The sequence below is a fragment of the Rattus rattus genome, chromosome X (assembly GCF_011064425.1).
Source record: "Rattus rattus isolate New Zealand chromosome X, Rrattus_CSIRO_v1, whole genome shotgun sequence".
Taxonomy (NCBI): domain Eukaryota; kingdom Metazoa; phylum Chordata; class Mammalia; order Rodentia; family Muridae; genus Rattus; species Rattus rattus.
This window is the reverse complement of record NC_046172.1, coordinates 116738372-116764810: the sequence shown is the minus strand read 5'-3', so window position 1 is coordinate 116764810 and position 26439 is coordinate 116738372. Positions and strand designations below refer to the sequence as shown.

General features: G+C 42.8%; 1 protein-coding gene across 1 annotated transcript in view; it reads left to right on the top strand.

Moving 5' to 3' along the window:
* Window positions 1–636: 636 nt before the first annotated feature.
* The window catches only part of LOC116888164 (integrator complex subunit 6-like), a 51471-nt gene continuing 25668 nt past the window's right edge, over window positions 637–26439 (top strand). The window contains exons 1-5 of the mRNA XM_032889487.1: window positions 637–1120; window positions 1266–1343; window positions 25117–25266; window positions 25919–26008; window positions 26237–26420. Coding sequence (XP_032745378.1) covers window positions 1010–1120; window positions 1266–1343; window positions 25117–25266; window positions 25919–26008; window positions 26237–26420 — 613 coding nt within the window. The 5' untranslated portion in view covers window positions 637–1009. The remainder of the gene's footprint in view (window positions 1121–1265; window positions 1344–25116; window positions 25267–25918; window positions 26009–26236; window positions 26421–26439) is intronic.

Sequence of the window (26439 nt, the reverse complement as noted above, 5' to 3'; positions counted from 1 at the left end):
TACCACCCATGGATAAATGCTGCACAGACCCAACAGTGGTGGTTCAAGTATCACAGGCTGGCCAGTGTTTCAAAGCCCAAAAAAGCCTGTCCTTACAAAAGGACAGCTTAGGTTAACTGTTTCCGCGATAGCTTCCTTTTTAAGTAGCTACACGCTGAATACAACACATAAACGACACGTAAACAGTGATCAGGAAGAGGGACTAATCTAAAGGAATTTGAGCAACTCTGGCCAGGAAAGAAGTTTGCTGCTACTGAAATGTTTTGGTCTTAGCCACTGGCAGGATTGATTGATTGTAGTTCACACAGCGTTTTGTGTGTAGCCTGCCTAAACATCTGTTTTTCTACAACTGTTGCTCAATTCTCTTTTCCTTTCGAATGACCATCTTTGAAGCACGAAAGAAAATCCATCCAAACGACCAAACAAATTATCCTAACGGCTTCTAAATCCTTTAAAGGAGAATCTTAGCTTAAAGAGGGTCTTTTACTCCCCCGCCCCTTACCTCCAGCATGGGTTCAAACTACAACTCCTAGGCTTTGTCCAAGTCCCTCCCTTTACCCAGTCATCTAATGAATATGTAAATTAAACATAATTGGCAGCCAATGGCGTGGGTTCTGGTCACATGGTGCTGATGGTAGGTGAGCAGACAGAAGTTGTGTCAGTGAACAGAGAGGGCTCTCAGTCTGGGGCGAGCGCTCTAGTGAGCGTGGACGGATGCTTAGGCAGTAGTCCTGGCAGCGGCAGCAGCGGCGGGCAGTAGTGGTGGCAGAAGAGGGGAAGAGAGACGGCCCGGAGACCTACACACACTCACACTTTCAAGTTCCCTTGGAGGGAGAGGAGTTGGGGCTGCAGAAAGAGGCCGGGAGCGGTCCCATCTATCCCATCCCGTTTCCCCTCTTTTCCTCTTGCTCCCTGGCTCTGTGAGAGTTCAGGATTTGGGTAGCCATACGTGGCATTGAGGGCAAAGGGGCCGGGAAAGTGGGGACCAGAACCAGCGGTGTAGTGGAAGATGCCCATCCTGCTGTTCCTCATAGATACGTCCGCCTCCATGAACCAGCGCACTGACCTGGGCACCTCCTATTTGGACATTGCCAAAGGCGCTGTGGAGTTATTCTTGAAGGTAAAAGGAGGGGAAAGGAGATGAGGGGGTCGCTCCTGCGGGATGGGGGGGGTGGTGGACTGAGGTGCTTCTGTAACGTTTGTATCGCTTCCTCTCCTTTCCTACGCTTTCCTACGCGACCCCTCCGTCATCCCTCGCCCCGCAGCTGCGCGCCCGGGACCCGGCCAGCCGCGGAGACAGGTACATGCTGGTCACCTACGACGAGCCTCCCTACTGCATCAAGGTAAACAGGCCAGCAGGGGAGCGGTGGGCGGGAAGAACGTGCGGGTCCACTAGCCTGGGGCTGCTGATCCCTTTTGCCTCCACCCGTGGCGATCCTGCGTCGCCCTGCAGGACGGGCTGGAGTGCGGGACGCCGAAGGGCGGGAGGAGCGGGGCGGGTGGCGGCGGTCGGGGGTCGCAGAGAGGGGCCCGGAGATGAGCAGTCCGTGCAGAGAAGGCACGGGAGGGCCGAGCTCCTAGCACGGCGGCAGCAATCGACTCCGAAGATGGCGGACATTTTGCTTTTGTATGAGGCAGCCAGAGGCAGGGTGAGGGCGCTGCTGAGATGGAAAGGAGGGAGGGGAGGAGGCCGAGGAAGGAGGGCTCAAGGCCCTTGGTGAGGCTGCGGTCCCTTCGCCCGGGACTCCGCCCCGATGTGCTCCTAGCCCCGCGCGGGCTTTGCTGCCGCCTGGGCTCCTCCTCTGGTCCCTCCTTCCATCCCTCGGCCCGCCCTGCCTGGGCTTCCTCTCCCTCCTCCCTCTCCGGTCCGCTTCTCCTTCACCGCATCTTCCCCTCCTCTTCCTGCCAAACGCGGGGCTGCACTAGCGCTGGCCTCCCAGAGCCGCTCCTTTGCATTCGAGGCCCTGGCCCCCGCCCCTCCCGTGCCACCACCGGCTCAGAATTGCTTAGCCTACGCTGCTCCCAGCTTCCAGACCCTGCACGCTCTGTCAGGTTGAGCCCTGCTCTGCTCGCAGTTACCTTAGCGACAGTTGCTGTTTCATTGGAAATTCCTGCGAAGCAACCACAGAGTGTTTGGGGGAGGGGAGGGGCGCGCGCGGGAAGGGGGGGTGCCGGAGCAAAACCTTCTTAGGGAACTGGTTTAACAGGGGCCAGAGTATTTTAGGGAGCAGGCCTACCTATTTGCATCCGAAATTAGGTTTGCTCTTAGCCGCATAGGGATTTGCCAAGGGGACGATTGGACTCTGAGCAGATGCACTAGACCAAGTCAATGATTTGATTCTCAGGGTCTGACCCTTAGCCTCCGTGGGGTAGTTATTTGTGTTCCCATGGTAAAGAGATAAAGAACTGGTTCGCCTGCAGTGGCTAGATAAGAGGAACTCAAACTGTTAAATCATCCCGCAGAAGAATCGTGCTTGCATGTTGAAATATTAGAAGGTCGTTACCATTACCCTTGATGTCTTTCACTACTGCGTCATCCGTCTGGCCCCCTCATCCCCTCGCGGGATAACTTATCTATCTCAGTAAATTAACTGGAGGTTCAGCCTGGACGTGTTGTAAGCCCTGGTTTAATGAGTTGTTCCCTCTCAAAGTAAGTTGCCTAGTGTTCTTTCAGACATAATGAAAGCGAAGATACTGATTTGGTAACTCTCTGCTTTGATTAAAAGTTGAAGTTGTAGAATTTTCCTAATACTATTTTGGTTTCAACTCGTTTATTTTCATTTTTTTTTATTTATCTGCTAAAAAAAAATTCAAGCCACTACATATCTTGCAAATATCGAATATTTTTAGAAATGCCAGTTTTCCAGGCCAGCCTGGACTAACATATTGAGAATCTAGAGCTGGAGACATAAATTTCAGTAATGGAGCATTTACAAATATGAAGCTTTGCAAAAATTCTATTCTCATCGCAGAAAAATAAAATACGATCCAGAGCCTGAATGTTTGCACACTTCGACTAGTACTACTAACAGTAAGGGCCTACCTTTTGTGGTGTGCTCATTTGAAGATGCATCAGTTAATTTGAAGCAGTCGAGGGGATAAACTACAAAAACAGTTCTTATCTATCGTTTTATTTAAAGGCACAGCATTTTTGCAAGGAATGCTGGTAGTTCCTAAAATAGTTTTTTTTTTTTTTTTTTTTTTTTTTTGAGTTATAGGAATTACAGGACAGCCTGCTGTGGAGGTCTTTAATCAGCGTGCCTTTAATCCCCAGCACACCGAAGGCAGAGTGAGATGGACCTTTATGAGTTTGAGGCCAGCCTGGTCTACATAGCAAGTTCTAGGACAGCCAGGGTTCTATAGTGAGACACTTTCTCAGAAAAAAGAAAAGAAGAGAAAAGAAAAGAAAAAAAGAAAAAGAAAGAGAAAGAATCACATGACAATATTTACAGACTCCTCTCCCTTGGCAGGAAGAAGATGTTATGCCCCACTTTAACAGCCATTATTACATCTTTAAGCGTAGCACTGGAATTCCACAGCTCATACCATTTCTTTTCAGTGATAGGGATAAAACCTCGGCCCTCCATCTGCTAGACAACTGTTCTGCCTCTGAGCTACAGTTCAGCCAGTGTGCGTATTTAGACTGGGCTTTCCCACTTCTTTTATTCAGCGAATTACCCTGAGTTGCAAGCACTTTTGAATGGCTGGGTATTTTAACCACGTGTTTATGAAGCTTTCACTATTTGTTTGGAAGAGAAGAAAATGTTCAATATTTAGTGGAAAGTTCATTGTAGTTCTTTTTCCTCTGCCATGTTATATTCTACAAGAAGTATTCCACCTTTGATTTCTTTCTCCTGGAGATCAGGTGTGAGAAGATACTTTGTATACTATGTTTAATTATTTTTCTAAATTTTATGTGCATTGGTGTTTTGCCTGCCTTCACATGTGTCTGTGTGAGGTGGCCAGATCCCCTGGAACTGGGGTTACAGACAGGTGTGAGCTGCCATGTGGGTGCTGGAAATTGAACCCGGGTCTCGGGAAGAGCAGCCGTTTGTTGTTCTTAACCACTGAGCCATCTCCCAGCCCCTCTGCATTTTATTAATCGCTTCGTCTTAGTCTTTATGCCTTCCCAAGCCTTTTCATGTTCTTCCGTTTACCTATGTGAAAGGGAAGATTAAGCATCCAATAATATTCTTGTTCTTTACCAACTACTATTCTTGTTCTTTACCAGTAACTATTGGTAGACCATATTCAGGTGAGAGTTTTCTGAATTTCCACTTTGGACGTTACCTTTCTGCCTTGCCCAGCTCTCCTCTGCCTGTGATAACCTCCTTCTTTTGCTTTTTAGGTTGTAGCTTGCTTAGAACTTTGGAAACTTTAGAGCATCTGGTGATACTTTTCTTAAAATTCTGTTTAGATTTTTCACTTTCAAGTAGCTGGGAGTCCTGTAGGACCCTTTTCTGTCACACATGCTATCAAAATAGGTCTTTCTTGGGGTTGGGGATTTAGCTCAGTGGTAGAGTGCTTGCCTAGCAAGTGCAAGGCCCTGGGTTTGGTCCCCAGCTCTGACAAAAATAAAAAAGGAAGAAGAAGAAGAAAAATAGGTCTTTCTTTCTCAGCCTGCATCTTAACTTTCTACTTAAAACTTCATTCTCTCTTAAGGGCCCAAGATCCTTCTAGCAAAGTGACGTTTGGTAATAATATTTTATTGGTAGCAAATTGTTCTGCAGAATAAATAAATTGTCATTTTCTCTTTCTCTGAGACCGCAGAGACATTGCGACATTTTACTTCTCAGATCTGGATTATATCCAATTCCAAGCGCTTCCAAATGAATTTTATTTTGCTAGTAGGCCCTCTTCTGCTGCAGCTGTAATAAGCATGAGTTGTGCATTCGCTTAGAGATTTCCTTCTAACAGGCATGCACTCTTCCCAGGATATCCACTTACAAGCTTTGACAGTAAATCTTGGGCAAAGTTACTGCAGCAGGAATTTTTCACTAATGTATGTGGTTGAGTGTGTACATATAGTATTTCACCAAAGACTTAGTAACTCTCTACTGCATATTTCTTTGCATATAGCTGTCTACTCTTTTAATATTAGTCATACCTGCTCCATGCTATGTACTGGGTGTTGATGCAATTTAGTCTCATTTGGGAACCACGTATAAAATGCAAACATTTTATGCTAAATCTCTGTTAGTGTTGCTTCATAAACATGCTTCATCCATTGTGTTCCAAGTGTTAATGCTCTCTGTACATGCAGTATACTTTCAGTGTACACAGCTAGATACTCCTGTTTAGTATTTTATAATATACTATATATACTGTACAGTGTATCCTTAGAAGACAAGTCCAGTACAGGGCTTTTAAAATGTTGTGTGAGAGCTTTGTGGTAATAATTATAGTTCTTAATAGTCTTGGCTGAGATTCTGCTGTCTTGTATGTTTTGTTTTGTTATGAATCATAATTTCCCTTTATTCTGTGACTGGGAGAGGCAGGCCTGTCAGAAGAAAGTAAGCCATTAGCCTGGGTCCTCCCCTAGTATAAGTATTCAAAATTATTTTACATTTGAAGCCACTTTGTTAAAATTATTTTTATTTAAGAGATTATTTTTTTAACATAACAGAATGACCTTTCTAGAAAGAGTTGAAACATATGCATAAATAGTGGTCAGAAGTTTGTTATAAAAAAGAGATATTGTTTCAAAAAACACCCCAAGCTAGTAATTTGAAACCATATACCATTTGAAAAAGTGAGCAGCTTTCTTGGATGTTGCTTTCCAACATTGTGCAGCTAACTTTTGATTACTGGTATCTGCATGCCGTTTCCAATATGAGCCAGAAAGAGCAAGGATTCTGGCCTACCAGCCGAGGAAGTAAATTCAAGATTTTTTTAACTGATATATGTAATAGACATTTATTAGAATTTGGACTAAAGTTATTAAAAGAGCATATTTTTTGTTTTGGTTTTTTTTCCTGGACAGGGTTTTTCTGTGCAGCCCTGGCTGTCCTGGAACTCATGGAGACCCATCTGTCTCTACCTCCTTCCTGAGTGCTGGGATTAAAGGCATGGGCCACCACCACCAGGCTAAAGGAGAAACTTTTAATGGAGTGCTCCATTGTGGTTAAGAATCTATAGAAATGCTTTGGGGTGAAATAGTAGCAACAGGAACCCTGAGAACCATCTTAGGCAATGCAAGGTTCTTTTAAAACTCTAAATCCCAAAATGCTCAACTCACTTTGATGGTGAATTGTTTCCCCCATGATTTTGTCCCCTCCCCTGCCCAACAAGGTCTCTATGTTGCCCTGATTATCCTGAAACTTTCTGTAGATCAGGCTGGCATCAAACTCAGAGCTTATCTTGCTTTTGCCTCTCAAGTGCCTAGCTTGATTTTGGCTTTCTTTCTCACTTCCCCTCCTCCTTAGTCATTTGAAGCATCTGACAATAGTCATTGTAAATTATCAAAGGGTGTGGGGAGCTTAGCTCTAGAAGGCTCTATCTCTGGCCTAGGTATGAGTATCTGAGAACAATGTTGAGATTAGGGATCAGTGGGAAGATCCAAGGAGAACACTGACGAAATTTTAGAAATCTATCTACTTTCTGTCCTAGACCTCTCTTACTTATATTCAGTCATTCTTTAAGTGTCAACATTTGCCACTTCTCACCAGAGCCACTGATATAGCTAACATTCAGTTGATAACTAGCCTTGTCCTATAGTCATTCTTCCCTGTCATTGCTAACTGTTAGTCTTTAAATAAAGTGAAATAGCCATTTCTCTGTGAAAATCCTTCAGGCACAGGGCATGGTGGCTCATTTTCGTAATCCCAGTCTGGTTTTGCCTATTGATACTTTGTCTCCAAAACAAAACCTAAACCAGGAATGATGGCTCACTCCTGGGATTCCAGCATTTGAAAGCTTGAGACAGGAGGATTGCCATGAGTTCTCAGCTATCCTGGGCTATAAGATATTGTCTCCAAAAAAAAAAGTGAATAAAGAAAAAAAATGGAAAAGTCCTTCAGGATTTTCCCTCAGGTATCACAATAAATTCTGAACACCATGGCCTAAACACTAGTCATACCTTTATCTGAAAGTGTGTTGCCTTTCCAACAATGTCTGTCCATTTTCTTTTCACATAAACCTAGGCTCCAAACACCAAGAGAAATTAAGCTCTCCTCTCCAAACTGGTTATACCTCCAACTTCTGTGTCATTGTATAAGGTGTTCTCTGTAGCTTGGACATATTTCAACTCATTCTATTTTGTTGGATCCAGTGTTATTACTCTGTAGCCCAGAATGACTTTGAATGCACAGCAGTCCTCCAGCCTCAGCCTCCAGAGTGTTGAGATCACAGACTTGTACCACCATGCTGGGATTTGTTTTTCTCTCTAGCCTCCTGCCTCAGGCTTCTGAGTGCTAGAATTAAAGGCCTATGTGCTGCCACACCCATTCAACTTCAATCCTTTTATTGTACATTTCTGAAGTGATTGGGCTCCCTTCCCCTCCCCTCCAAGCAATGTAGCAAGTCCCTTATGATTTGCCAAATTGTCCCTTAACACTTTCTCCCACATTGCCCCCACCCCCACCTCCTAAGTGTTTAACACTTTATTATGAGCTGGGTGTTGATATTCTTTGGGGGTAAAAGTGCTAGGCAATTTTATTCCTGAGATACATCCCCAGCTCTTAGCCATGTTAATATATTAGTGTTCATCTTGACCTCCCTAATATACGCATCTGAACATAAGGATATTTGTTCCTTTAGTACTAGAGAGTGCCTAGATCTTAGTAGGTATTCAACAGGAAAAAATATTTCTGGCAATGTGTACATGCAAACGCTACCTCTCATCCCCACCAATACCCCCATTTTCAAGATTTTTTTCTCCAGATAGTGGCCACCATTAACAATTCTAATTTTCCTTTATCTGCTTGCCATCCCCCTTTCTTGAAGGGAAATGCAATTTTTATTACTGCTGTGATAGGATCAAAATGGTGCTTTCCAAGGGTGCTCTGACGGTTCCTCCTTCCCTCCCTCTGCAGTCTAGGCAGGCATTTCTATTCATTGAACAACGTCTGTGCACTAAGCTTTGTTATAGAGACCTAGGGTAATACCAGGAAACACCCAGCTCAGGGGGAAAACGGGAAGGAGTGCCGGTCTCTAAGACTCCGAGAACTCAGGTTTGTATGTTTCTCTTGAGCTGAAGGTGTCTGAAATGGATCTGAAGAGAAATGGGGGTAGGGATTGTAGTCTGTGCCTGTCTGGTTATGATTTCACAGCATTCGTCAAAGTGGGCCAGGGCGGAGAGGAAGTGTGGAGGTGGGGCAATGCAGAGGGTTTAGTAGAAGTTGTCTTCTCTTTAATTAGTGCTAGCTACTTGAAAGTGTTTCGTGCTGGCACTGGGATTGGGGATGTAGAAGGCCAGGTGCGGTAAGGAGAAGGCAAATATTTTTTTTTCGTTTGCCTTTGCTTCTGGAAGAAAATGAACTGCTGAGACAGGGTTCTTAGTTTCATAGTGAACAAACAAGGCAGCTGTTCTACGTCTTGGGGAGAAATGCGCTTTCTAGGGAAGGGCCAGATTGAAGGGCCCTCTGTATGGGTGGGGGTGGGGTCTGAATAAAGAAAACCTTAAGTCCTTTAATTTAGATCCCTGAGAGTCTCCTGTTACCTTCGATCTAGTCCAACTGCATGGATACATGCTAGAAGCCTGGGATACTTATCTCTTGAATACAGGGTTGCAAGTGGTGATTGACTTTCCAGGGCTCCCTTCCCAGGCAAGCCTTTTTAACCCATAGAGGTCACTCAGCCGCAGAACTACCTTGTTTATTTTCATTTCTGTTGGTAAATGGGTTGGGGTTTCCAGTCTGATTTGTTTAAAACACATCCTCTCAGCCGTCATATTTCTCCCCAGAACTCCCTGTCTGTGCTGGGTGAAATGGAAAAGGCTCCTGCAGAGACGGCAAGGGGCTGAGAGGGTAGAGGCGTTTGGCATGTCTTTCAGATATGCCAGCAGCAATTCAGGAAGTTTACACTCATTTACATGCTCATCTGCATGGGTCCTTTTGGTGCATGTGTGGAACTTGGAGGACTTCACTTTTCTCCTTCCGCTATGTAGAACCAGGGATAAAACTTAGGTCACCTAGCTGGGGTCAAGCACCTTTTCCCACTGGCTTATGTCAGAGGTTCTAGATTCAATATTTTTCTACTGTTGGCACAGCAGCCACGGCCACTGAGCACTTCGAAAGCAGATGGTTTATAAGTGTGCTGAACAGTGAGAAATATATTTGGTTAAGTAAATGGTATAGAATTCCAATTGTTTTTTTTTTTCCTTTGTGTCTCTGTGTGTATATGTGTGTGGTCTTAACCATATTGTAGGCTGGCCTAGAACTCACAGGTTCAATTGATTTTCCTACTGCTAGCTGCCTCTCTGGGGCTGGGACAGGCACCTGCTACCATTCCTAGCGTTTATAGTTTTTGTTTTGTTTTGTTTTTAACGTGGTTTGCTTGAAATATAAAGTTACGTGCGTCTCACGCTGAAAGTACTGCAGTTCCAGTGAGCAGTGTCTCGCTGTCCTCTTTCTGAAGGTAGTTTCTGAGGTTCAGATCCTGGAAATTTCTGAAGGAGGATCTTTTCTCTCAGAGTCCTGTTTAAAATGAACACCATCATAAAGGCCTCATTTATACACGAAAGCTTATCTTCCAGTTCAGAGTTGATGGCTCGATAACCCTCAGCTCTGGGGCAGAATATGAAAGCATCCTACTCTTGGCTGTACTGAAAGCTATCTGGGTTGCTTAGGTTTTTGGATGCAGTTGCCGACCCAACTGGTTGGGTTAGAATATTTTTTCCCCTGAGCTAAGTATAACATAGTATACGTGTGAACAAATCTAACCGAGGTCGTTCAGGATTCCATTCACAACATGTGTTCTTGGTAGCACTAAGTGTTTCAGGCTTTCAGTGTTATTAAAGTATTTCCTATGTCCTTTCTTCGAGTTCTCTAGTTACTTGGTTCCAGATTCTCCAGGAACAACAGTTTTATGCAGGAAAAGTAAGATAAAGGATATATTTTTCCAGCTCAGCATAGTGCAAACCCAAGAAACAAAAGGGAGTTTGAATTATTGCTCTCACGGAAGTTTATTTTAATGCTCCTTGCACGGCCCTGTCTTATCATGGGAAGTCATCAGAGCCTTAAAGAGGAATGCTTAGTGGTGGGGGTGGGGGTGCTACACCTGACAGGAAAGTGCCTAGGACTCTTATTTCTGGGGGATTCGACTTCCTAGTGGGGTTTCCAGGGCCATCTGATTGCATTATTACTATAAAGGCTCCAATTTACAGAATGAATGTGTAATTATAAGGATGCAAGCACAGATAAGCCTTTTAATAACATGCAAAATATGTGGGAGGGGCTAGAGTGTGGCTCTGTAGTAATTATTTAGAGCATGTGAAGTTCCGGCACCATTAAAAAAAAGAAACCTTTGTTTTAAAGACATAGATCATTTAATAGCCACGCTTTTGGGTTCTCTTAAGTCTTACTTTATGGCCAAATGTATTGTCTAGACCTTATCATATGCCATATGCTCCAGATATGATATGACTTGGATCTGCTTCCTTGAAAACAATGCGCGTTTGCTTTCTTTTTTTTTTTTTTTTTTTTTTTTTTTTTTTTTTTTTGTTTTTTTTTTTTTTCCGGAGCTGGGGACCGAACCCAGGGCCTTTTCCTTTTTACCACTAAGCTAAATCCCCAACCCCGCGTTTGCTTTCTAATAGTAGCAGCTGACAATTATTGAGCAATGCTTATATACAGGGCAGTTTGCCAGTGGATATAAAGTGTTTATTTAGTTTATCTCCCCAGTCAGTCTATGTCATAGGTATTATTATCACCACTTAATAGATAAGCCAGAGCCATTTATCTGGGGCCCAGAGAGGTTAAGAAACACCGCCGATAGCAAGGTGCCTCTACTCCAGAGTCTTCTAATGTGATAGCGAATAGTAAAGCAATCGGCCAGTGAGGGGAAAGGAGTACTGTAAAGGTTATTTTGATTATTTAGCTGGTTGTTTCTAAGTGAATATCACTGCATTCCCACCTTGGATAGATATCACAGTTGCAGCTGTGTTTAGCACAGGTGTGGAGTTATTTCGGTGCCGAGTGGATGGAACTTGAGACACTGTATATATCATGCATATTCTGTCAAGTGCGGATACTGTACATATCATGCGTATTCTGTCAAGTGCGGAGCTGAGTAGGCCCTGTAAGAACAGTAGCAGGTTTGGCAAAAGCAGCAGGGTAGTTCTTGGTTACTCAGTGATGACTAGAAATTACTATTTCTTTGCTTTACCAATCGCAGGATAACTGTTTCTTTTGTGAAAAAGAAAAGGATTTTTCCACAGGAGCCATTTGGTGTCTTATAATCTGCAACCTGCAGTTGAAGCAGGATTTTTCAAGCTCTTGGTGTGCATCACCAAACTGTGTGTGGTTCTCTGTCTCTCCTGCTGCTGGTTAGCTCCACAGGTCATCCAGCGCCCCCTTTCTCTTCAAACCTCTTACCTATTTAGATGGCCTGGAATAGATGAATTTCAAAGGACTGGAGATGCTGGCAGAATGACCCCTGTGGTCTTGACGGGAGAAACATTGAACGAAGACTTCTGTGGCAATGTATGTGCTACATGCCCACAGAAAAAGCTGAGCTTTGCCTCTTAAACCCTATTCTCCTGATGTTACCATTCATCAGTACTCCCTGTGCTCTAGTTCAGCAGTTTGCAACCCGCGGGGCACGACATCCTTGGCAAACTTCTTTCTCCAGAAATATTTACACGACGGTTCATAACAGTAGCAAAATTGCAGTTATGAAGCAGCAACGAAAAGAATTTTATGGTTGCGGTCACCACAACATGGGGAACCCTATTAAAGGGTCACAGCACTAGGAAGGTTAAGAAGCAGTGGTTTCATTGCTAATGTCCACCCCTTGGCTTGAACAATCCAGTCAACTTAGTACTGAAAGCCAAACTTCGGGGCTTGAATGCTGCTGAACAAAAGACTCGACAGTTTTATTTGTACAGCTGAGGAATACTATTGAGAAAATAGGGTTTGTTACAGTCTTAGGGGTTCTTTCCTTTAGGACTCCTTGGCAGGGCTGAAGGGATGGATAGCTCAGTGGGTATGAGCAGTGGCTGCAAAAGCCTGGGAACCTGAGAATGTTCCTCAGAAGTCACGCAAAGGTGGGGGGAAAGAACTCAAAAAGTTGTCCTCTGTCCTCCACAGCTGCACTGTGTCACATGGGCTCACACACACAGTACACATGCACACAACAGCAACAAGAACAACAATAATAATAATATTAATAAATCAATTCCTTGAGCTTTTACATTTCTTTGTAAGGCGTTTATTAATTTTTCTTCCCCTTAGCTAAATTTGACATGAGCTTCTTCTTCCTTCCAAAGGTGTGTTACTTCCTTTACTCTGCAACTCTGCTTTTCTCTTCCCCTCTTGTCCTATCTTTTTTTTTAAGATTTATTTTATTTATTTCAAGTATATGAGTACACTGTAGTCGTCTTTAGACACAACAGAAAGAGACATCAGATCCAATTACAGATGGTTGTGAGCCACCATGTGCTTTCTGGAATTTGAACTCAGGACCTCTGTAAGAACAGCCAGTGCTCTTAACCACTGAGCCATCTCTCCAGCCCTTTTTTAATTTTTTTGCTTTGATGAATGCATCCTGCTCTTTTCATATTTTGACATCTTCTGTCTCCATGGATGCTTCTCCACTTTCTGTTTTTCACCCAGCTATCTCAGGGGAAAAGATGTCCTCACCGGCGGGCTGTTGGAACCATCATGCCACAGTTACAGCACCCATGGATCTAAAACCTTCTGTTGTCCTGTTGCATCGAATCATGTAGGGTTGAAAGCAAACCACGATGCAGCTTTGATTCTTTCTTCCCATCTTTTTTCTAAGGCCTAGCTGGCGTCCCGTTGGCAAACCTCCTACACCCTTATCTTCAACCCACTTTTACTGCTGTTGCTTCAGTTCAAGCCCGCAATGTTTTAGTGCTTTGAGCATTATACCAACCTTGTAATTGGTCTTCCAGGGACCTCCCATGTTCCTACCATCCACTCAAACCAACCGTTCATTTTCTTGAAAATTTCATTTCCTCACAACATGTTCCTCATGAACCTTCAAAGACTCTCCATGCCTTTGGGAGCCAAGTCTAACTTTCTCGGGTTTTTAGAGCTCTCTGGGACCTGCTCCATATGTCTCTCTATAAATTTATACTTCATCATTTGTGGCCTAACACTTCAGCCAGACCTGTCTCATATACCTGCTGGGTGGGACTCTCCAGTCTGTCCTCAACCCTTAGAACCGCAGTTAACAAAGGACCTAAGAGATACACAGCCCGGTAGCTGGAGGACTGGGGTGGGGCAGGGATCAGGAAGGAAGTGAACTGAAAGGTTCCTATTAAGGGTGTGACTTGAGGGGGATGATGTGACAGAAGGTGCTTTTAAACTGTTGTTATAATGCTGAAAGGCTCCAAGGGAATGGGGGAGGGAACTGGAGTATGACCTTTAGTGGTTTATTGGCCTGAACCAGACCAAAGTGGTTTGGTTTAAATTGGCCTGAAGTTGCCTAGAAGCACATTTGTTTAGTGAAAAGGCCCAGTCTCTGCATTTCTGTCGCCATGGAAGAGAGCCCACATAATCAGGCGACAGACTGTGGGGTTCCTGGGTTAGTATCAAACATTTAATTCAGCCATGGCATTGGAAAGTAAGGACTCCCTTCTGCTTCACTTCTTCAAAAGATTGTCAGTGTGTATAAAGCAGATCTCTCATTTGCATGAAAATTTCCACAGTATCTAAACATTGTGAATTTCATATCTCTCTTCCCCCCCTTTTTCCTCCCTTCCCTTCCCTTCCCCTCCCCTTTCTTTCTTTCTCTCTCTCTCTCTCTCTCTCTCTCTCTCTCTCTCTCTCTCTCCCTCTCTCTTTCTCCTTCCTTCCTTCCTTCCTTCCTTCCTTCCTTCCTTCCTTCCTTCCTTCCTTTCTTTCTGACAGGGTTTCTCTATGTAGCTCCTAGCTGTTGTGGATCTTGCTCTGTAGACCAGGCTAGCTTGGAACTCACACATATCCACTGGCCTCTGCTTCCCAAGTGCTGGGATTAAAGGCAGGCACCATTCTGTCCTGTGTGAACTTCTTAAAGTGATGCTTTGAGCTATATGTTAAAAGTAGATTTAAAGGGGTTGGGGTTTTAGCTCAGTGGCCTAGCAAGTTTAAGGCCCTGGGTTCGATCCATGGTTCCAAAAATAAAAGTAGATTTAAAAATTGGGTATTGTAAATCCTGTCTGCAAAATGAGCTTCCCACTACCATGGTTCCTGCATGTTGTGCCTGGGCTAGAAGGCAAGAGACCTAGGTTTTTAACATGAGTCTGCTACTAATTACACCTATGACCTCTGAGCAAGTCACTGAACCTTTTATGGTGTGAGTTTCCTCATCTGGTAAACGACAGGATCAGACTGGATTATTTCCACGGTTCCTTCCTGAAAAGGGAGTGGGAGAGAGAGCTGTAAGGCTAAAAGGCAGGAAGCAGAATAATTGAGGGATGGAATTCAGTGTGATTTAAACATTACTTGAAGTTTCAGAAAATAGCTTGCTCGAGTTGATAACTGCTACCCCACTTTATAGTGCTTCTGTTTGCTGCTACAATGCTTGCTTTTCCCAAGTCGCCTGTCAATGATTACTTCAGAGTTCAGGTGCTGAAGGTTGAACGAACAGACTAGCTTTCTTTTTATGTGTGGATTTTAACAGTGAATGAATGCTACTTTTATTTTGCAAATCGACTCAAAACTTCTTTTCAGATAATTTTTTTTTTTTTTTTTTTTTTAAAAAAGGAATTAGTCTCCTGGGAAGAGATGCTGTGTGATATTAGAAGGTCATAAATGACAATCCTGTTCCGGGTGGCTGTTTGGTCAAGTGTGTTTTTCCCTAGGCCGTTACTGCCAATTTTTATCTTGTATATGTGTCCATAAAAATGTCTCCCTGTAACTAGACTCGATGTTACATACTTGGATTCCTAGCAGCCAGAGGCTGAGGCACAAACAAGGCTAGTGAGTTTGAAGCTACCCTGGTCTCTATAGTGAAACTCCTCAAAACAACAACAAAACAAAAACAAGTCTCATCTTGGAAGCCAATATTGAAAACAAAAAATCTGCACAGGAGCTTTTAAAATACTTTTATTTATTTATATGTATGTGTGTATGTATACGCCCGTGCCCACAGAGGCCAAAGGAGGCTGTAGAAACCCCTGAAGTTGCAGTTACAAGTAGTTGTGAGTCACGTGATGTGGCTGGGTGCTGACAACCAAATTCAGGACCTTTTGAAGAGCTATGAGTGCTCTTAGCCACCAAATACCATTTTCCAGCCCCCAAAGAGCTTAAATGATACATTACTGTTGGGAGACCTGGTTCAGGCCTTGAACTTGCTACCATCAAACTACTTCTTCAAATCCAGAGAAAGTTTTTTGTAAACATGTATATATTTAAGTTTTGTTCCATTACATGTGACAGTACAATAGACTCAGACAGAGGATGAAAGTTTCTAAACTATTAGTTTCTACACGTGCCTATCCACTCATTACCGAAGGTCAGATTTCTTCTGCCCTTACCTTACTTTCCACTAACTTGTTTGTTTTTTGCTCAGTTCACTTAACACATGTAATCCTGGGAGTCTTTGTCAGTCCCTTGGAAAATGATTCAACATGCCATAGAGTGATATGTCTTTGTAGTAATATATGGGAAACTCTTTTGAATAAATAAAGTGGTTTTTATTTTGTTTGTCTCTTTGTTTTGTTTTAGTATAGGAGACAGTCTTGTTCCGTAGCACCGCAGGATGGATCGGTAACATTGTATTCCCTGTTTTCAGGCAGAGAAATTCTTCCGTAAATGAGAATGGACTTTGCATATTTTATCAAGTTCTGAGAATGGACTTTGCATATTTTATCAAGTTCAAGACCCAAGGGTCCTCCAAGTGTAACTCAAACAAAAAAGAATCGGAGAAACCATGCATTCCTTAAACAAGTGTGTTGTAAGAAAGAGCTATACTAATCTAAAGACTAACTGAATGTGTTGAGCCGCCTAAGGAGGTAGCAGTACCTTTAGTCAAATGCAAAAGCCAAGCAGCGCTACTCTGTGACGTTGATATTAGCCTTTTCTACACAGCAGTTTCTGGGCCAGCCAGGGCTGTGTCTCAATAAAATAAAATAAAGGGTGGGGAGTGAATATCCTCACAAAGGAAACCGATGTTCCATGTTGGGAGAAACAGGGGAGGGTACACAAAGCAACCGGTTCGTTCCTGTAAGGCTACAGAATCTTCTCAATATGTGCTTCCTAATGTTAATACCTCCCTTCATACGGAGATTAGATATAAACAATTGAATGGATAGTTTAGTGATTTCATCTGTCACAGTGTTGTATTACTGATACATCTCTCATACATAGATTTGGAGTAGAGCTGGGCGTGGTGGCTCATGTCCATAAACTCAGCACTATAAGCTGAGGCAGGAGGAGGACGGTCATGAGTTTAGGACCAGGTCAGTCTATATTGAGTTCCAGGGCAGTTTGGGCTACAGAAGGAAAGTCTACCTGAAATAAAAGCTAAAGGTGGTGCTGGAGAGATGGCTTAGCAATTTAAGAGCACTTGTTGCTCTTGCAGCGGACTAGAGTTAGCTCCCAGCACCCACATGGCAGCTCACAGCCGTCTGTAGGTACAGTTCTGGGGAATTAGGAGCCTTCCTCTGGCCTCCCTGGGCACCAGGTGTGCATGCAGTATTCACATACACAAGCCGGCAAACACACGCATAAGATAAAAAACAAGCCAGTTTTTAAAAAAGTAACTGAAACCACCAAACAAACAAAATAAACAAGCCCCCCAAAGTTAGGGGTGGGGATGGGTGGAGAATTGAATTGGAATCCATTTTAATGGCAAGGAGGAAATTCTCGCCATCGAAAGCTTTAAGTCTCATAAATATTTGGCATAAGGCTAAGGGGCAAGGACCAAGAGAAAAGTCGCTTGTCTTCTGGGGAGACAGAGTTGATTGGAAAAGCTGGGCATATTTTGTTACACCATTCCACCTTGCTCACCTGTTCACTGACACAGAACCTGTTCTTGGTGACAACGATGAACAGTATCAAATTGAAGAAGAAAGTAAACTGGTTAAAACACACTCCTCTTGAAATTGCTTCATTCTGGTCTGGGGTGCTGCAGAGAAAGCTTTCCCTAAACTTATGGAGAGCAGATGGAAAAAGGAAAACTGTTTATCTTTCAACGAGAGAATTGATGGCCCTACTATATTTAGACTTTAACTTGGGACATCTGGGAAAATGCTCAAATCCGTTAATCATCTAGTTTGTAACTATCTACAAAGAAGCTCAAGGTCGAGATTAGCCCTTTAGCATAGGCTTCTGAAGAACAAATACTATCAGGCTGATTTCATTTCCTTTCATGCAAAACAAAATGAGCGTTGAGGAGGAAAAGCAACATGTATTGTCTCCCCGATGTCAACAGCAGCCCTTGTTATTCAGTCGCTATGAAGGGCTCTCCTCAGCTGGGATGATTTGGACTGTACAGCTATCAAGATAAGCTGAGTAGCAACTGTGCTCCCAAACGAGGCAGTGCAGTGGCTCAGCACTAAGTTGGGGACATTGGAAGCTCTGCTATTCCAGAGAGAAGGTCACTGACACTGCGTACGAGGCTGGGTTGTCACAAACTGTAACATGTAATGGTTTTTTTTTTTTTAATTTTTTGCTCTTTGAAAAGATCCACTGCGGGTACCTTTCAACAGCTAACCATGCTAGAGAATTTCAATCATCTAGTTTTTTTCTGCTTATAAATACTCAATTTACATAAAGTTTGTAAGGGACACTTCCTATGTGAACATTTAGGTGCAGCTGTCTTAAATACCTTTATACATGACTTTGGATAGGGATGGTACTACTGTGTTTATTAAATGTTAGAATCACTTTAAGTCAAGCAAGGTCACTAATATTTTGGCAAAGGATTACAAATGACCTTTACAGCTAGAGCAGCCTCCCTCCCACATCCCTCCCGTTTGAGCACGGCGGATCTTCTATCTCCTTTACTTGTTTAGAATTCCTACCAAGGTTTCATACAGGGCAGAGTTCTTCTATCAAAAAAGTAAAGAAAAACCCCAAGTCAGAGAAGTGGTCTCTGGGAAATGGGATAACATTCAAGATGCTGAGATTTGGGGGTAGGGAGCTGCTAAATACTATCCTTTCCCCCCATTTGAAGTCAGTGGAGAAATAGACATAAGAACCAGCTAGAGTCCCTTTTGTTGTTTGTTTTTGAGACAAGGCCTGGCTTGCCCCCAATTCACTGTCCTCCTGCCTCAGCTTCCCCAAGTGCAGAGATTATAGGCATGAACCGTGACAGTCAACTCAGAGTTCTAAGTAACGCCTTTATTCCTGGTGAAGGCTTGGCTAAGAATCCAATCGAGATGCATGTTGGTCTGTTTAGGAATAGTAGTACCTCATAAGCACTACAGCGCCGAGAACAAAGCAGGCAATTCAAAGGGGCTTTAGCAACAGTCTGGGAAAAGACAGTGCTGGCTGCTTGATTCTAAGTTTGGCAGATAGGTTAGAAGGTACAGATGGTGGTAGTAAGAAACCTTCATTGTAGGCTTCCCACCTCTGAGGAGAGTCTCTCTACTGTGTACTGGTATAACTGGGGAATAAGTAGCTAGTGGCCAGTTAGGTAGAGTCGAGAACAGAAATGGATCAGTGATGTACGGAAAGCCCTATGTTTCTCTGTTGATATGAAATGATATTTTGAGTTGGCTATGCAAATTTAAACTAGACCTAAATTAACATACTTTATAAGGTAGTAGGTGTTTTCCTTCTGTAGGTCGGTTTTACTTGAATGACTATTATAAGACATAGAATTATAGGGTAAGTAAATGTTTCTATAAGGATTGTTATGGGGTATAGAATTATGGAATATGAAAATTAGAAGGGATGTTAAAATGTTAAGAATTGGTTTGGTTTTTGGGGGGTTTTGTCTTTCTTTTGTTTTGACATGGTCTCACTTGGTATCTCTGGCTGGCCTGGAACTCTCTATGTAGACCTGGCTGGCAATAAACTCACATTGATCTGTCTGCCTCTTCCTTTTGAGTGCCTGAGTTAAAGGCGTGTACCGTCGTGCCTGGCTTAGGGTTGGTTTTATAGCTCTTTCATTTCTTGGATGAGGAAATAGTTCCCCAGACACTTATTCTGGACTGTGCCAGGTTAGTTGGTGACAGCCAGGACTAGACCAGGGTCATATAATTTTGAATTTACTGCCCAAACCCTAAGTGTCCTAAACTTAGCCATCAGGGAAAATAGGCGAGTAACTTGAACTTTGAAAACTCTACTGATCTTGACCTTAGACATTAATGTAACAGCATGTGTATGAGGCCACTCAGAGAGCATGTGCGAGCGTGTGTAGTGAATGGTTTTAGTGGGAAGGGCATGCCCTAAGATTAGGCTCCCTTCCTTTAAGATCCTGGCTTGGCCTTGATAAACCTCTCAGTGTCTTCATCTAGAAAATGGCGGGGTTGGGGGTTTGGCTCAGTGGTAGAGCGCTTACCTAGGAAGCGCAAGGTCCTGGGTTCGGTCCCCAGCCCCAGAAAAAAAAAAAATGCATGCCAAGAAAATGGCTATAACAACAGTAGTCCCGTTCTGTGAGCTCCTGAGGCTGAGCAGAGAATGATATATCTTACATTCTGCTCTGCCTAGCTGAGTTCCCTGTGAATGAGCACTGGTAAATACTGTCTGCCATTATTCACCACCCTCCTCACTGAGAACCTTTGCAGTCCGACCCTTGAAGACAACAAATGCTTCCTTTCGCACTTGGCTCATCCCGGGTGTTACTTCTTTGCCGTAAACCTCGCTTCTCCAGATCGTTTATCTTACCTTCCCCTTTTAGGCCTGTCTGCCATTACCGAGTCCTAGCTTGTGCATAGCAAATGTTTTTTTCAGTTTACTCTGCTTTCATCCTGTCCCTGTTCTGGTCCCGACTGCCTCAATCCTGGATTACTATATAGTTTCTTTTTCTGACTACCGTTTTCCTTCCTCTGGTCTGTTTTGGTTGTTACTACCAGACTGATCTTTCAGAGGCATTGTTTTATCTTGTTTCCCCTGGCCTTGAAATCTCTAATGACTCCATTGTCTGCTCCCTCAAAGGCCAACCCTTATGCCTGACCTCCATGTCCTTAGCAGATTCAGTGACTAAAAGAAATAATACAATGTCTGCCATACGCAATTTAAAATATTCAAGTAGCAACATTAAAAAAAAAACACTCGTGTGGATGCACACACGTTTAGTTCTAGCACTTTGAGGCTGAGACAGAAGGAACAGTTTACCCCTGGATCGTATATCACACTCTGTCCGATCACTTCCACTAGTATATTTTTAAAAGATTTATTTTATTCTTTAATTATATATATGTTGGTATGTGCATGTGAGTGCATAAGCCCTCAGAGGCAGAGGACTAGGATTTGCTGGGACTGGAGTTAAAGATGGTTGTGAGCCATCCTGCACTGGTGTTGGATCCAACTTGTATCCTCTACAAACCGGTATGAGATTCTAACTGCTCGGTCACTTCTCCAGCCCTTATTAGTTTATTTTAAGGGAATAGGTCTCAAAGACTATCACTTAAGTATAATCAGTATAAAACAAATAGTGAGTTTTTATATGCGACTTGGGGGAGGTGTCTATATACTCAGAGTCTCATGCGAACAGCTAGGGAAGTAATTCTGTGGTAGAATCCTTGCCCTAGATTCTGTCCTCAGCACCATGAAAAAAATGTCTATATGTATTCTGTTCTTCATTTTGGCTACCCACATGCCATGTGTTTAATAGTTACATGTTGCTCTACTTGTTACCACTGTCACTGCCACACACACACCCCTAAACGAACCAAATCTCATCTCTCCTTGCTTGTTCAAACAAAGTAGAATGACAGGGGACCTATTTGGTTGGGTTATTCTAAGCCACTGTGGATGTGAACATACTTTGTAAGTGTAATTCTGCAAGAACGTATGGAAGATATTGTCTCATAGGAGAGTAGAATGTCTTGGACATAGAGTAACTGGAAAGAAATGCCTGGCTGGAGGTACAGCTCAGCAGTAGAGTGCCTGGCACAAGCCCAGAGGGCAGTCTCCAGTCCAGATAAAAGAAACTTCTGCAATAGTGGCTGGGACTGGAGCTCAATGGTAGAGTGTGTGCTTAGGATTCAAAAGACTAGAGTTAGAATATCTGTACTTCAGAAAAGGGAAAGCATATCCGCTGTCCTGAATTAAACTGTGAAAACTATAACCTCACACAATGAATGGAAAATAGTAATGTGTCGTTTTGCCTACTGTTTTGTCATGATGGATTTTAGGAAGAAATTAGTTACATTAATAAGGTTCCATACTCCTTTTTTTTGTATTTTTGAGACAGGGTTTTCTCTGTGGTCCTGGCTGTCACGGAACTCATGAGGATACACGTGCCTCTGCCTCCCAAGTGCTGAGATTAAAGGCCAGCACCACCATTGCCTGGCTGCTTCTCTCTCTATTTTTTTAATTCTATCTCCCAGTACTTCTTCCCTGTGGAAAATGGAAATAGGGTCATTTATTTTCTTTCTTGAAATAGGATCCAGGCTGCTATCAAGAAACCCATTGCTTTCCACGCTTGGTGGTACTCAAGTATAGAATGACATTAAAACCTTTTCATGTTGTCCAATTCAATAGAAAGGCTAAGACTTTACCTAAAAGCACATGTTAGATATTTAGATGTTGAAACCATTTGTAAAATGCTTTCTAGCTCTGCTATTAAAAGATATTTCAAGGAGTAAGTGTCCTGACAAATTGATGATTAAGACTGGTCAAAACCAGGATGCACTTAGTCTTTTAAACACCAATGAGTTAACCCTCTGTGACCCAGTGCCTTGTGAATACAAGTCAAACAGTACCATTGTGTTATACCTCCATAGGCCTGTTTTCCTATTTTGGTTTTGTCCAGCTGCTTTTGAGACAAGATCTCAGTGTGTAGATTAAGCTAATCCTGATGTTGCTCAGGCTGGCCTCAAACTTGCAGTGCTTCTGCCTCAGTTTCCTAAGTGCTGGATTACCACTGTGCACCACCATGCCCACTTGCCCATTAAACATGAGGAAAAGTTATTGGTTTATTTATGCATTTACTGTGTGCGTGTGGTGGGTGTGAGCATGCCCCAGAGCACGCGTAGAGGTCAGAGGACAACTGTCAGGAGGAGTCTTTCTCTTTTCCAAATGTGGATCTTAGGGATCCAACTCAAGGCAATTCCTTTATCCATTTGTGTGCATGTGAATTGTGTGTACACACATGGTCATATGTGCCATGGCACACTTATTCAGGTCAGAGGGCAAATTATGGCAGTCACTTCTCTCTGCTATTGTGGGTCCTAGGGATTGAACTCAAGTTGTCACGCTTGGTGGCACACACTTTTCCTCTCTGAGCCATCTTGCTCCCTCCTTTGGAGATAGATGTCAGGCTGGCCTTCAGTTTCATTTGGAGCCAGACTGGGCTGTCTCTACCATATGAGTGCTGGCTTTACAAAGCATTTTTAAAAATAACTAGATTGTTCTTTAATTTTTTAAACCCCTTTCCTTTCTTTGTGACTGTCACAGCATGCACCTGAATCCCACTCATCTCCCCGTCCCTTCATAGCCACCTGTTACCCTTGCAACCTCCCCCAAAGAAAACAAAAATAAAACTTAAAAATAAATACACTAAAAAGAAAAAAGAAAAAGAAAACCTTTTGCCATGTTAGCTACAGTGTGCCACACAGTACACCCTTTTGCCCAAACAGCTTCACTGGCAAATGTTCATTGCAATGAGTGATTGGTCTGGTTCGCGGCCTCTGACTTCTGCTACACTATCAATATTGGATCTCACTAGGACTCCTCTCAAATAATCCTGCTGTTGCCCTAAAGTCTCACCATGTTTAACAATGTTGGTGAGTTTTTAAAGTGATTTCCAAATAGTACAGTCATTTCTCTTTAGTCATCACCCTGACCTGTCCTGTGGCCCTTTAGGAGTTCTACACTATATATAAATGTGAACGTAAGTTTATAGTATGAAATAACATTGCTGAATGATGTAAGGATCCCATCATTCATAAGTTTTTCCAAGCCAGAAACCCAGACCTAATGCATGACCCCTTCTCCTTCACTCATTCTGCTAAATTAGGTGCTGAATCCATACAACTCCGCCTTTTGAAGTACTTCACTAGTCTGCATAGTCTCTCATCCTTGCCGCCCTCGTTCGGGCTTTCATCACTTTCCTCTTAGCTATTGCAACAGTCTCCAAACCAGTTTTCCTGCCTTGAGCTTCAGTCTGCCCTCCACCCCTCAATTTAGTCTCCAACTCCTAGCAGAACCATCATGCTAAAATGCAGATCTGATCACACCGCTCCCCTAATTAAAAAGAACACCGAGTCCTTCCCAGGGCTGCAGATACAATCCAAGCTTCTGAGTGTGCTGTACAAAGCATTTAATAGTCAGAGCCCAAATTATCCCATTAGCCTTGACTTCTGCCATATATCCAGAGCAATAATAATATTATTAGTGGTTCTCCAGTAAGACTCATCCTTTTAGGAACTGTTCTTGTCTTTCTACTCCTTGCATCAATGAGATGTGTCATCTTCAGGCTTGTTCTAATGTCCCTTCATCTCCACACTGGTCATTTGTTCTTTTATCCTTGTGTCTTATTGTTCATTGAGAGACCATGAGGCTAGAATACTATGTGTTGTAGTTGTATTCATAGTGAGCATTATGACTTTCGCTAAACATGAACTACAAATGACCGAGCTCATTTCTGTATTCCAACTGTACTGCCCTGGTTGATGTACCTTCAGTGTTCAATCTATTATCTCTGTCCTCCGGGCCCTCCAGGCTTGAGAGGCTGAAGCATCAGTCTTTCATGTTGCCAAGCTGTGCTTTCTGCGTTCACCTTTGCTGGCCCACTCACTCCTCTGTGACTTCCTGAAAGCTCCTCTCATCTTCTTTTGATTTCTCTTATTGTGTCTCAAGTGGCTTTGGTTTTAGAGTCACCGCTGCCCAGGCAGTACAATCCTTTCCTTCCTTCAATTCTACAGACTTACTAATCACAGCAGCAGTTGCCTGTAGACCTTGAGTTCTTAGTTCTTTGCTGCTATTTATAGCCTCCGGGGGTGCCCAGAAGCAGTTACCTCACTGCAAAACCTTTTCTTTTTCTTCTTATTCTAGATTTGGGACCTTCTGTAACTTTAATAGTGCCAATAAGATTGTCTTCAAATAAATAGGGCTCTCATCTATTATCTATCTATCTATCTATCTATCTATCTATCTATCTATCTATCTATCCATACATCTATTTACATTAGCTATGTGTATGTATGTATACTTGCTTGTCTGTATATGTACCACATATGTTCAGGTGTCCCAGAGACCAGAGGAAGGTTTCTAAGAACTGGAGCTACAGGGCCATTGTGAGCCACTCAGTATCTATGTACACAAACCAGAGTCCTCTGCAAGATCGGCAGGTGCTTTTCTCCACTGTGCCATCTCCCTAATCCCTCTATGTATGCAATTCTTTATTGTCGTTTAAAAGTGAAACTATTGCACAAGAAGAATCTTGGGTATTAAAATTCATGTAGCTCAGACACTCAGTAGCCTTTTTTCTTTATCCAGGACAGTGCATTTTCAAAATAATTGTTCTTTTCTCTCACATCGTTCCATGCTTGCCTGCTCATTGCCACTGTAAGCTGAGGGAGCTGGCATGTATGAGTAGGTTTGGTTGAGCCTGAATATAGATACCTACTTGAAACAAAGCCCTCCTGCCTGCTGTCATGAATGAATGTGTTGTTTGCTTGACTTCTTTGCTTTTAATCATTAAAGCTAGCAGAATGTTTTTTAAAGTGACTGCTTGCTTTGGTTCCACTTGAATGGTCAAGATATAGAGTGGAACTAGTTTAAAGAGGGATTAATTTGTCAGACGTTTGATATTGTGTTATTTAGTGCTTATTTGCCCTCTATATTATTCATTGTATAATTGAGGATTTTTTTGTCAATGTTTGCTTTTCAGGCTGGTTGGAAGGAAAATCATGCCACATTCATGAGCGAACTGAAAAATCTCCAGGCTTCTGGACTGACTACTCTTGGTCAGGCTCTAAGATCCTCCTTTGATTTGTTAAATCTCAATAGATTAATATCTGGAATAGACAATTATGGACAGGTAACAATTTTTGAGTGAATACAGTTAATTTATTTTGATGACTTGGGGTAAGAGTGCAAAATTGGGTAAGATTTGCGGTACCTGTAATATCAAGCAAAAAGAAGTTCATGCACCTTTTAGATCCATACTTCATAAGAAAAGAACCATTAAACAGACCCAACATTTTTGGTTGTTTTATATCAATTCATCAATGGTTTCTACAGTAAATGAAATTCCTATCATTTATCATCAGAAATTTGAGAATATAATGAAAAAGTTGCTGCAAAATGTTGTAAGAAGACAGTTGGAGGGAAATCTTCTATGGCCTTTCTTTTCTTCCCTTTCCCCGATCTGATAACTTTTTCAGCTCTAGAAAAAGAGGGAGGGCAGAGGAGCAGCTGCTCCTCCTCCCATTGTCCTTCTACCCTGGATATTCCGCTCAGTATCCCCAGTGACACTGCCCAAGCTGCAGAGCATGCGCGGCAAGGTCCCTCAGTCTGTGCCAGGATGTTAACTCAGGTGAATGGGTTCATGACCATGAGTGTGGCTTTTATTTCTTATATACCAAGGAAAACTTGATGTGTCCGAGGGATCATTGGTAAGGCAAATGCAGAAGTGTAAGAACAGTTCTTTTACTTTACACAACTCTAATTTTTTTTAAATCATATTTTAGGGGAGAAATCCATTTTTTTTAGAGCCGTCTATTTTAATTACCATCACAGATGGAAACAAGTTAACAAGTACTGCTAGCGTTCAAGAAGAGGTGAGATATAATTTTTAAAATTTCATTTAAATAGCAGAGAACATAAAGCTATTTCTGTGGGAGGCATGTATTTCTAGTTAAAAATAATGTTTGCATCAATCTATCTTGGTAATGCTTGAGAGATGGCTTAGTTCTGCTCAGTTCCATGAAAGCAAGGCGAGCCCGTTTACTCTTTCTCATTTCGATGTGGGTTGTTATGATAAACCTTTTCACATTTTGCTTTGTCAGCTTCATCTCCCTTTGAATTCTCCTCTGCCCGGAAGTGAACTAACCAAAGAACCTTTTCGTTGGGATCAAAGGTTATTTGCCCTGGTGTTGCGTTTGCCTGGAGTGGCTTCTACTGAACCAGAGCAGCTAGGGAGTGTTCCAAGTGATGAATCGGCCATCACGCAGATGTGCGAGGTCACAGGAGGTACTGGTGTTGTGTCACA